Source organism: Lathyrus oleraceus, chromosome 5 (assembly GCF_024323335.1).
Source record: "Lathyrus oleraceus cultivar Zhongwan6 chromosome 5, CAAS_Psat_ZW6_1.0, whole genome shotgun sequence".
Classification (NCBI taxonomy): domain Eukaryota; kingdom Viridiplantae; phylum Streptophyta; class Magnoliopsida; order Fabales; family Fabaceae; genus Lathyrus; species Lathyrus oleraceus.
In genome coordinates, this window is record NC_066583.1 from 541,875,151 (window position 1) to 541,888,440 (window position 13,290).

General features: G+C 28.9%; 1 protein-coding gene across 2 annotated transcripts; it reads left to right on the forward strand.

Moving 5' to 3' along the window:
- Positions 1–7,567: 7,567 nt before the first annotated feature.
- LOC127086231 (amino acid permease 5) lies at positions 7,568–9,091 on the forward strand. Of its 2 annotated transcripts, XM_051026947.1 has the most exons (4): positions 7,568–7,773; positions 8,103–8,204; positions 8,298–8,408; positions 8,494–9,091. In XM_051026947.1, exons 1-4 carry the CDS (start codon positions 7,704–7,706, stop codon positions 8,523–8,525), a joined length of 315 nt encoding a protein of 104 aa, XP_050882904.1. In that variant the 5' UTR covers positions 7,568–7,703; the 3' UTR covers positions 8,526–9,091. The 2 variants fall into 2 exon arrangements, 1 of the variants encoding a protein (XP_050882904.1); XR_007789439.1 differs by lacking the exon at positions 8,103–8,204 and having other exon boundaries at positions 7,575–7,773.
- Positions 9,092–13,290: the final 4,199 nt, after the last annotated feature.

Genomic DNA, 13,290 nt, shown 5'->3' on the forward strand with positions numbered 1-13,290 from the left:
CATTAGTAATATGTCATTGTAGTTTATGATAACACTCCTGAGTTATCACACTTCGTCAAAATATTCTTTCACGGGCGAACTCTCTGATCGGATAAGGGTGTCTTATCCTGACATCCTTGAATTCTGAGTTATCACACTTCGTCAAAATATTCTTTCACGGGGTGTTAAAAGGAGTGTAAGTATCAAACTTCAAAAGAGGCCTTTTCTTGTGTTCCTATCTAGATTTTCTGGAATCTTTCTCCAACATTCCACTAGATCTAAGATTCCTTAGTACCTGGTTACCTCCATCATGAAATAATTTCTTCTTAACATAGGGTTACGCCCTTCTCAATAGGTATTTTAGGTTATGGGCCTCCTTATGGCCTAAATTTTCTCGTAAAGTACTATCCGACCTAAGCCCTTTATCAAAGATCCAACACTTAAGGCTTTCATCTGATCCTATATCATGCACTACTACCTCAGTGAAAGGGTGAACACATGTGCACATGGTTTCCTTTTTTTCCATGATTAACTCTAGTAAGGATGGCTCTAGTTGTTAGTTGTCTCTACCTAGAAGTGAAGTGGACGGTGAAATTCTCACATAGTTAATACCAAGAATCTATTCTTCCATCTGGAAGGGACATAAACCAGTATTTAGTGGACTCGATTAAAATCAGAGTTAAAAGTTTGTAATTCACATATAGGTCTACATGAAATTAGTCTAACCTACCGTCTACATGCTCGATGTGCTCATCAGGATCTCCATTTCCATTATAACTATGGAGTTTCGTGGGATTCTCCAGAGACCAAGGAATTTTGTAGTCAATTATGTGAATGTTCAACTGCTTTTTCTTCCTCGGTTTAGTGGAGGCTGCTTCTTCCTTACTTTCTCTTCTCATCGGCCGATATATTTCTAGGGGAGTGTGATCGCACATCCCTCCTTCAGGATCAGGAGAAGGACTATAATACATGTATCTTCGATGATTCATGGAATTTATGACCCGTTCTAGGTCATTTTGTGGCTCAACGACCTTCTACAATGTAGCCTTATAAATAATTTTGTTCTTTGGGATAACGTTGTGCATCTTCTCTTCAATTAGAATAAGTTTATCTGCAAGAGTTTGGGAATTTGGCGGTTGAATCATTTGGAACATGTCGTTAGGAAATTTGTGAGCTCCTTGTGGGTCTAGACTAGCCTGTAAGAGCTGGAAGGTGAGACTACTTTGCGGCCGGTGACTGTAGAAGATAGTGTTTGTCAGACGAAAGGTTCCCCGACGTGAAATTATGGAGGGGATTCGATGAACAGAGGAAACATATGGGATACACTGACTACCACAGGTTGCATCCTCTATAGATTACGTGAGAGGGTGAAATTGGTTAATAAATTAGGTGAGAGGGATTTAATTACAAACTTTGATGAGATTAATTCAAAATGGAGATTTACACTTTCATTGAAGAAGATATGGATCTAATTTAATTGGATATGTAATGAGTGGAATGTAGTAATCATAGGAATCAAATGTTAAGTCACATAGACGACATTAATATTCCGTTTGGGAAAGAAAAGATGATTGTAGGCGTTGAACAAACACGGCGTTACGGTGGTCTAAGATTTTGATGCAGTGGAAAGAGGATGACCTTCAAGGTTAGCATTTCAATGCCCAAGTTAGTAAGAGGATGAGAAATGTAGTGTTAATGGAATTTGTATCTAAAAAATGGTGCGCTAACTCCTTATAATAAGAGAGTTAGTTAACAACTGAAATGTGAGAGTGACCTTGAGATGCGGATGACCGTTAGTTGGATCCGGATGATGAGGATGAATTTTATGAGTGAGATGATCTAGGTGGTGTAGAGCCAACAAAATGAGTCTGACCAATCAGGTTGGCCCGAAAGCCCGCAAAAATTCCAGACTGGAACAAGAAAATTAGAGCCCATTTATTATCCAGGCTTATAAGCACGATCCCTTGAAAGACCTATATATAACCGGGCTAGCCTGGCCTGATTGCAGTTAGCCCGCTTATTTAATTTTTTTTATTATAAAAACTATAACACATTATACTATTAATGACCAAATCATTTTTTTTAATGAAAGTACAATAATTATTTTTTATTTATATATATTAAATGCATAACATAAGTGTTAAGTTCAATCAAATTATTAATATATATATATATATATATATATATATATATATATATATATATATATATATATATATTTGATATTTTTTTGAATTATTGATTTATTTGATTTAATTTAAACATCTAATATCAATGAAATGAATATTAATATTCTTTTCTCTATTTTATAATTAATAAATTATCAAATGTAAATAAATTTTATTGAAACTTAATTTTAAATTAAATAATGCGAGTAGTTGTCTTAATTTGAATCTCATATATTATGAATGTAATTGATTTATATTTTTTTAGTGATCAATACTCAATACTCATATATGTTTTAGTTTTTATTTTATGGTCTATTAGTTTTTCTATTTATTTTTAAAAAATATTCTTTTAATTAAAAATTAATATTAAATATAATCCAAATTGGCCCGAATAATCGTAGTCTGTAAAAGCTCGGGTTTGGACAACTAAATTGTAATCTGGTTAAGTTATGAGCTTTTAAATCCAATCTACGAAAGACATCCGAAGCGGGTCAAATAACTTATTTTTCCAATTCCAGTGTGGTGCAAGACACATATATGTTTATCTACGCTTGTTTACCCCCTCTTCTTGTTTGACCTTTATGGTATTTCTTTGACCTTTTGGTGGGCCAAAAACAATCATCTTTTGGGGGTTTATATTCGAACATCTTTTCATTTTCATATTTGCTAGAAAAATTAGGAAGTACATCAACTACTTCAAAACATGTGGAACACTTTATAATAAAAGTGTTCATGGATGCGAGTCTACCCACTAATTCGTTGACCCAAACCAACTCAACCCATAAATTATCCGAATTCATTCATTTATGGATATATCCAACTCAACCCATAACAATCTGTATAGTTTTGGTTCGGATATCGGATTTGAGTTTTGCAACCCAAAAACCCAATGGTCAAACCCATTGATGTAGTTTTAGTAACTTCTTATTATTTTAAATAAAACTTAAAATTATTCTCCACCAATAATACTACTAGACCAATTAATTTATGTAATTCTAAGATTAAATGTTGTTTCTTATTTTCTTTTGTATCATTTTCAACTTATATATTTTATGGAAATAGCGTATCTTGTTGAGTTTTATAATATTATAAAGTGTTGTGTCGTGTTGATGAATTTTATTATATATTATATGATTTGTTTCATTGAATTTGAGATAAATGATAATGATTGTCATGAGTTGTGTTATATTTTTTTAAAAGACAAAAAGAGTCATAAAAAATATATTTTTTATTTGAAACACAACCCGCAAACTCAAAGCAACAAAACTCATTAATGAACAGGTCGATTCAGATCGACTTTTATAATGAAATTGTGGGTTGGATGACGGATCCAACCCATTAAAATTTGAAAGAATTGAATAATGAGTTAGGTCAAATTCAGTCCAACTTAACACCCGTACACCCTTACTTTGTAACAAATAGTATGAAATTACATATTCCAATTTTGACTAAGAATGTGTAATAAGTTTATTAACTTCCAGGTGTTTTCAATTGTTTAATTAACCATTGTTTAGAAAATTGTATCAACCACCAAAGAGATTATTAGGATTCGACGTATATTATGTTATCAACATTTTTTTTAATTATTATAAATTCTACATTTATGACAATGAATAAAAATTAATCATAATTTTATAAATGGTAAGATTTATTTATTTATTAACTTTTATTAATTTGTATGAAAAAATTATAGGATCTAGTTATCTTAGAAATAGTGTTTTTTATTTATTTATTAAAAGAAGGGCCTAAGCTTAAGAAAAAGATTACACCTGAATTAACCGATGGTTGCGAATCTTATCAAGCCACTTTCAAATAAATGAGTAATAAATGATGGACAATTATCGAAGTTACCCTATTAAATTGATTGAGTTTAAACTGTTGCTCTTTCTTTGTTTTTTAATTTGTTGCTTATTAAATTGTATTTATACAGTGGTAGATTAACATAATGCGCAGTTTTGTTGAGGATAGCCATTGTAATTGCATTATTCTTGTATTTTGGTTTAATTGTTGTTTTTGCTTACAGAATGATTGTCGAATTATTAAAGAAAAAAAGTTTTATATAAATCTCTTAATTTAATTTTAAATTTAAAACTATTACTTTAATTTTTATGTGCTCAATTAATTTTTTATATTAAAAAATGTTTACATATAACAGAACTATAACTTTGAAAATTATGGTTTATTTAACAGCTCTATAATTTTGATTGTCGATATCGTCTACCACTATTAGAATGATTCTTTTTGAACTCGTACATTACAAATAAAATTACTTAATCATGTAAACATGTTGTTGATAATTTAAATATGTATAAAGTCTAATAGATGAAGAAAACAAAAACAGTGAAAGTAGTTTTACAGTTAGTTACATTTTCCATTCAGTTTGTTATGCTTTCTGTTATGCAGTTAGTTACAATCTCTTCCAACTATATAATTGTTGTAATCCCCATTAAATGCATAAAAGAATACAATTCTGCTCTTTATCTTCTTCCTCTTCACTTTAAGCATTTCTTACTGTTCTTCAATGGCTTCCATAACAGAAGCATTTCTTACTGTTTTTTAATGGCTTCCATGACAGAAGCATAAGGAAAATTATGGATCTTCCACCCCATGTTAAACCTATTGGTTGTCGTTGGGTTTACAAGATCAAGCATAAATTTGATGGAACCATAGAAAGGTTTAAAGCTCGTCTTGTTGCTAAAGGATACAACCAGATTGAAGGACTTGATTACTTAGATACTTTCTCACCTGTTGCAAAGCTCACCACAGTTCGATTGGTTCTAGCTTTAGCTTCAATCCATAACTGGCATCTTCACCAACTCGATGTCAATAACGCATTTCTTCATGGTGATCTGAATGAAGATGTTTACATGTTGATCCCACCAGGTGTCCAAAGTTCTAAACCTAACCAGGTCTGCAAACTCATTAAGTCCCTTTATGGACTAAAGCAGGCAAACAGACAATGGTTTGAAAAATTGACTTCAGTCCTCACTGCTCATGGCTACTCTCAAGCACCTTCTGATCACTCACTGTTTGTTAAACAAACATCATCCACCTTTACAATTTTACTTGTTTATGTTGATGATGTTATTTTAGCAGGTAACTCTCTACAAGAGTTTCAAACTATGAAAGATATTCTTCATCAGCTCTTCAAGATCAAGGACATGGGCATCCTCAAATACTTTTTGGGTTTAGAAGTAGCTCACTCAAAACGTGGTATCTCCATTTGCCAAAGAAAATAATGTCTTGATCTTCTCAAGGATTCAGGTTTTATTGGCTCCAAACCAGCAAGCACACCATCTGATCCATCACTTAAGCTTTGCCAAGATGATAGCCCTACTTATCACGATATTCCATCTTATAGACGACTTATTGGCAGACTAATCTACCTCAATACTACTCGCCCAGATATCACATTTATCACACAACAACTCAGTCAATATCTTTCCAAACCTTCTACTCAACATTATACTACTGCTTGCAGAGTTTTGTGATATCTCAAACAATGTCTAGGCCAAGGCTTATTTTTTCCACGAAGTTCACCACTACAAGTAACAGGTTTTTCAGATGTTGACTGGGCTGGTTGTGTAGACACACGTAAATCCGTTTCTGGATCATGTTTCTATTTGGACAGCTCCCTTATTTCATGGAGAACAAAGAAACAAACCACTGTCTCTCGTTCCTCTTCAGAGGCAGAGTATCGCGCTTTAGCTGCAGCTGCGTGTGAACTCCAATGGCTTTTGTACTTGCTTCGTGACATGAACATTGCATGCTCTCAAGTCCCAGTTCTCTTTTGTGACAGTCAAAGCGCACTCCACATAGCTGCTAACCCTGTTTTCCATGAACGTACGAAACATCTTGACATTGATTGCCACATTGTACGTGAAAATTTTTCAGCAGGCATATTGAAACTTATTCCCGTGTCATCCAACAACCAACTTGCTGATTTCTTCACTAAACCTCTCCTACCCAAACCATTTCATTTCCTCAAAGCCAAGTTGAACTTGATCAACATCTACCAAGGTTCAACTTGTGGGGGGCTAATAGATGAAGAAAACAAAAACAGTTAAAGTAGTTTTACAGTTAGTTACATTTTCCATTCAATTTGTTATGCTTTCTGTTATGCAGTTAGTTACAATCTCTTCCAACTATATAATTGTTGTAATCCCCATTCAATGCATAACAGAATACAGTTCTGCTCTTTATCTTCTTCCTTTCCATTTTAAGCATTTCTTACTGTTCTTCGATGGCTTCAATGACAAAGCATAATAAAGTCCATTCCAACTTTACATATTATGAAAAATTAAATTAAATTTACCGTTACAAACAAATAATTTTTTGATTATATAATTTGAAAATTATTCTCAAAATCTAAAGTCCATTCCTTATCATGAATAAAGAGAGGCTCTTCAAAAGAGAAGATACATTTAAAAGGTGCAAACAAAACAAGAGGAAAAACTCAATATTTATTTAATCATTGTATTGTTTCAGTTGAAAAGTAAATAAATATTCTAAAAAAGTATAAAGTCGCCACTTATCTTCGCCTATTTTCAAATAAGTAAAAATATAATTATGATTCTCCATCATCTTTTGCTATGTACAACAATGTATGTCACACACTGTACTAAAGTTTTGAAATTATTAAATAAATAGATTGTGAACTTTCATTAATAAGTAGACCTATCCAAAAAGTTTTTATACTGTTGTAGTTCCAAATAGAGCAAACAGAAATGACGTTCAATATCATGATGCTCCATACTCTTACCGAAGCCTATATAATGTATTTTAAATAATACATTAATTTTGGTAATAAATATTTTAATCCTAGTATTTTATTTCAAATTAAAACACAATGAGAGAAATGTAAAATTTGAAAAATTGCAGTAACTATCTTGATTAATACAAGATATGTCAAATTTTGTGCATTCACATGAGTTTAAAAATTAAAATATTTATCATTTTAATTTAAAAACAAACACATTTACAACAACTAGAAACTCTGTTACAATGATTAATTTATTACTAATTGTTTAAAAAATAGTAATATTATTGTTTTAAGTTTACTGATTATTTGATGTTCGTATCATTTATTGATATACATTGTAATGTGATATATTTATATTTATATTTATATATATATAGATTATCTATAAAGATTTTGATAAACTTTCATTTAGTAATATGATATTACTATTTTTGTAATTAGGTCAATGAATTATTGTCCCTAGTTAACAAAATTACATAGTGACATATAGTGACAAGAAATAAAATGAATACAAAATCAAAAACCTATAAATTTATATAAAAAGTTTAAATAGTTTAATAATGTAGAGAATTAAAAAGGGGATGTATAGAATTTCCGTACTTAATCTAATAAAACGAAAATAATTTGAGTTAATCAGATTTTAAAACATCGAATGCTTTTTTTCTCTCACTATCAACATTCATTCCCACTATTTATATATGAGAAGCCAGTAAAACCATACACAACCAAAAGCCCTTCTTCCTTGTTATTAATCCATAACTACTTCCTCTCTACCTTATTTTTTTCAAGAAACTATGACGAGTTCCATCAACAGTCTGCATTTTTTTATTCTAATTCTAGGCATTGCTTTTACATTTATTCAAGGTAACAAATTTATTTATTTCCTATCTATTTTTTTATATGTAATTTTCTAAATTAATTTGTAGTATAATTATTTGTACACAAGGAGAATAAAATAAAGTTGTTATGTTCAAACATTGAAAATATGTATGTTTTTTAAAAATATGTGCAGACATGTTCAAAAAAATTCCTATATCACAAGGGAATCTTGAAAGAAAAAAGTAATATTGAAGATTTTTTCTAAGAAATTTCCATATCACAATGAAATCTTGAAAAATTATCGTTGGATACTTCAATTGCAAATTTTTCTCTCGAATTCAAATAATTTAATTACAAATTATTCTCTCTCAAAGTTCATCATGTAGATAAACAATGGTGGTTTTCAGTTTTAGCAACTATAATGTCATTGATATACTCAACCATTGGTCTAGGCCTTGGTGTGAGTAAAATTGTTGGTATGAATATTTACTCTCTTTTTTTATTTTATTTACTTCAGTTTCATACATTAGCATATTTGTAATGGGTTTTATTTGAATTGAAAATTGCAGAAAATAAAGGGATTTTCAAAGGAAGTATAAGCCTAAAGTTTTGGAGAATCTTCGCTGATATTGGGAACATAGCATTTGGATACACACTTCATGATTATTGTTGTAATTCAGGTAAAACTAATTCAAAAACTTGACATTATTATTTTATTAAATTGAAGTCTCTAACTCAATATTTTCTTATGTTATCATGAATCAGGACAAAGTCAATTTTCCTCAACCAGAATCTAAAGCAGTAAAGGTGGCTACTTTGATCAGTGTAATTGCTACAACAATTTTCTACCTTTTATGTGGATGTGTTACGATTTCAACCCCAACAACAATTGTGACTCCATTGAAAATCAAGCGCTTCAGAATTGTTTGGAGAACAAGCTTTGTGATAATGACAACATTAATATCAATTCTCTTCCCATTCTTCAATGATATCAAAATTCATTTTTTTCAAAATTCAAAGGCCAAAATACCATTGCTCCAATGTGTCCTGAAATGTTATTATAGCTGCTAAAACTGAAAACCACCATTGTTTATCTAACTGATGTTGCAACTAAAGATAATTGCAGGGGCCATCACCGAGAATTTTGGATACAGATCCTCTCCTGCCCCTCTCTCGTGTTTTTCATACTACTTCAATTTTAATCATCTATGCAGTAATTAATATTAATTATTTTTTATATTTAACCAAAATGAGTGGTTGAGATGGACTCAACCACCACAGAGAATCCAAGTCCAAGAATTTAAGTGACAGGTCGAATTATGAATTTGATGTACTTTTTCTTATTTCATAATTTCTTTTACCATATTTACAAGTCATATAATTATAAATTTATAATTGTAAAAAAATTTAAAAATTACATTAATATTAAAAAGTTTAAACCAAATCAAAACTATATTTATTATGATAAATGTAGTTATAATGTATCTATCAATCCGAACATGTATCAATAGCATTCCAATTTCCACACTAGCTGCAATCTCCGACTATTAATCTTTGAATATCATCATCTTAACATTTTTTGCTGCAAATTCACCAATAATTTGGTCAAAATCAAGATTCTTTAAAAAATCATCTTCAATTAAAATCAAAGAAAGACTATTTAATATAATCTGCGACATTGTCGATCACAAATAAGATTTTAACAACTTTAATTTTGAAAAACTCCTCTCAATTGATGCAACAATAACAAAAATAGTTAATATTATTCTATAAGTTATGCATGCATCAGGAAAACAATTGAATGTTTTAAGAGAACTCAATATCATAAAACTAGATTTTGATTCAATTGTTAAAATCTCTTTAATAATTTTTAATTCTTCATATAAAGTGTCACCATCAAGATCATAAGAATTGTCATGTTTCAAATACGTTTCAAGATTTATGCAAGACAATTTCATGTTCTCATCAAAAATGACTTAAGTCTTTCAATATTAAACAAAAATTCAAAAATATTCCCATTTATATTATACTGCTAAAATCTTCTATTAAGTGAGTCAATTGCTTGATCTACAATATATAAAAAATAATGAATCCTAAAAGACTCTTTAGTAGACTCAAGATTTGATTGTGTGCATTCAAATGAATTTTCATCGTAGTGTTTCTTTTTACGAATTTGACATTTTTGAGTAAACCCACATTCAATGTCCATTTTATTTACAATTATTTCAGCACTAGCAATAGTCTTTGTAAAAAAAGATTCTCTATATATTTTCAAGTGAGTAATCAAACATTTTACTAACTGTATAGCCACCTCAATTCACATGTCTTTTTTTTTTTTGTAAATTTTTGCTAATTTCATTAACAACAAATAAAAATTCAAACCAGAGAGTCATAGCTAGTAAAAAGTCAAAGTTTCCAATTCTTTGATGTGCTAAAGATTCAACTTTGTTCTTAATCTTTGGATAATTATCTTGTTTAGCTAGTTGAAGTAAAGCTTCTCTTATGTTTGAAACTTGACTTATAATTGCATTTACACTATTCATATGGTTTTTCCAACGTGTTTGTGACAATGGTTTGAGAGTTAAATCTCTCACATTATCTCTTAAAATTTTCCAACGCTTTATCGAATGAGAGAATATAGTGCAAATACGTTGTAGCAGGTGACTTACATCAGAAGTGCAATCAAGTATCACAAGAAAGTATTTTGCTTCTTTGATCTTTTGAGTTATTGCACTTTTAACTTCATTACCTAACATATTAATAAATTAATTTTGGATCTTATGACAAAGATAATGAGAATTAATTTCGTTATTCTTGATGCGATCATGGTTCCTTTGCATAAGAGGATCCCATTTGGCAATCATCTCAACAAGAAAAAAAAGTTCCCATTATTTTATACATTGGTCTTGTTATTTGTTCCAAGAAAAGCTAAATTTTGTCTAGAATGGTATCTAACAATAGAAATTATCCTAACAAAAACATTATTTCAATGTTCTTTTTCTTTTCTTATAAGCTCATGAAGATGTTTATCAATTGTTATATTATTTTGAAAACTGATTTGTAAGTCAATCTATTTACTCATAAAAGTTATGTGTGCACCGCTTGATTGATGTTCTTTAAGCTTAATCATAAGATGAGACCAATCATTAAAACCTTATATGCTAAGCGATTTGTTTTAGGAATTCTTTTGAATAAACAAACCAACTTCTATCTTGGTTTTCTCCATTAGCACAATAATGAATGTAATATGAAGATGAAAAGTTTTTATCAAGGATATCTTTAGGATCATTCACAATTGACACGTCTCTTTTATGATCATTTTTTAGCATTTCAACCCTTAAATTACTTCTAAGGTTTTTCAATATTTTTGGATCATAAATTTCTAATGGAATAGGGTCATTAGGTTGTTCATTAGCAAAAGCAAGGATATTCTCATTTTCATTATTATCTACATTCAAAATAATATGTTCTTCATTTTTTTGTTTGATTGTTCATTTCTAAAAATTTCAATTGTAGAGTCTAACTTATCTGAATTCACATCAATTTGAATAAAAGTTGTAGAATATTTGCAATTTTTTATATCTAAAATGCTCTTTTGAGATTTAACAACAATTTTATTTTGTTTCTTTCTTTTCCGCTTTTGATGACCGAAAAGTTGTTTTTTAGGCAACATTTCAACAACTCAAAAAGTACAAACAACAAGCCTATAAATATAATGAATAAATAATAACAATAAATTAGTAAACAATATCACCTGGACTCTAAACCTCTACTAGATGCCTCAACGCCAAAACAAACCCACGCCTATAATATAGACACAAAAAAGTATCAACATATGAAGTATTAATTAATAAAGAAACAAACAAATTAACTAAACTACAAAACATGTGCAGTAGCATAATGTAACAAATTGATAAAATTAAAATCAACGAGATCGATAAAGAAATATATTCACATGATCGATAAGAGATCTCCTCAAACGTAGATAGAAAAAAAGGAACGAAATAGGCAGGCAGCACAAGGGTTTTTTCTGCCAGAATGTTAAAAGCATAAATGTCATTTTCACTAATTTTTGGTTTTATATTCTTATAGTGAATCACATTTATGTGAAGATTTTTTCCGACACAATTTATGGAAATGTTTTTTTTTAAATGAGAATCATTTTAATATATTAATAATTATTTTATTATTAATATATATGATATGTCCTATGTGATTTAATCTAGGTTTAGTTTTTTTTATTAGATTTTAAGTTTATAAAAAAATGTTAATATTAATCATATAATTAATCTAATTCATCAATATTGTTTTTATTTTTAAATATTATCCATCTAAAATATTATTTTATCTAAATGTTTTTAAGACCAAAAAATTTAAAATTTAGAAATTTTAAGTATATGTTTGAATAATCAATGTATTCTTGATAATTATAAATTCAGAATCAAAATGATGTTTTGAGGGTATATGTTAGAAAAAAATGATATTGGAATTTACTTTCAGCTATATTGGCAGTTCTTTTGAATTAAAGAGAATATTTTTATCAATTCATGTAAAACTAAATTAAATATTAAACTTTAACTTAAATTGATGTATGTTTTCATGTAAGAATATATTTTTGGTTATTCATTTTAAGGGCTAGGGCCAAGAGACACGTAACATATTTGATTATTAATTTAAGTTAATATTTGATATTTACTTCACAAAAAATATATATATTTATATGAAAAAAAATATATCCTTACATGAAAAACGTACATTAATTATTAATTTAGATAAGTTAATATATTTTTGATTATTCATTTTAAGGCTAGGGCCAAGAGAATATTTTTTAATGCCAAGTTTCCATTTGTTTATAAAAAGAAAAAGTAATCAATTTTTAATAGCAGTATTAAATTTAAACAAAAAAAACAATGTGAGAAATGTTACATTTGATTATTTAGTATAAGGGCCAAGAGACACGTGAATAAAAGAAATGTCATTTGCATATTTGATGAAAAAAATACACAGATTGAACACACAGATTGTGAACTTTCATTTATAAATACATCTAATCAAAAAGTTTTTTATACTTTTGTAGTTCAAATAAGAAAAAAAGAAATCACTATAAATATCATGTCTCACATTTTATGTTTATGTGGGCCGTGTTTGAAGGAAAGGGGAAAGAAAATGACGATAAATATCATGTCTCACATGACAAATATAAAAAAATTTATACTGTCATCACCATCACCTGTTTGCATTATTTTATAGATTTTTAAAATAAAAATCAAATTTATTTTAATATCCAACATCTAAGATTAATTGACGATGTAAATTCTTTTTACACCGTCAATATATTTCAATTAAATCTTATTAAAAATATAAAAAACATACATTAATTATTAATTTAGATAAATTAATATGTTTTAATGCTAATATTTGATTTCAAGTTAAAATTAGAGTGGTGTTTTTTTTTACGGATATAGTGGTGTTATTTAAACCCAAAAAATTAACATTGTATTACAACATCATTTACAAACACATAATTTATAAACTGCTATTTTAAGACAAATTCAAAATAAT

Coding starts and splice junctions, on each gene's coding strand:
- LOC127086231 (XM_051026947.1), top strand. CDS start 7,704: ATGACGAGTTCCATCAACAGTCTGCATTTTTTTATTCTAATTCTAGGC. Junction 7,774..8,102: donor TGCTTTTACATTTATTCAAG/GTAACAAATTTA, acceptor TCTCTCTCAAAG/TTCATCATGTAGATAAACAA. Junction 8,409..8,493: donor TGATTATTGTTGTAATTCAG/GTAAAACTAATT, acceptor ATCATGAATCAG/GACAAAGTCAATTTTCCTCA.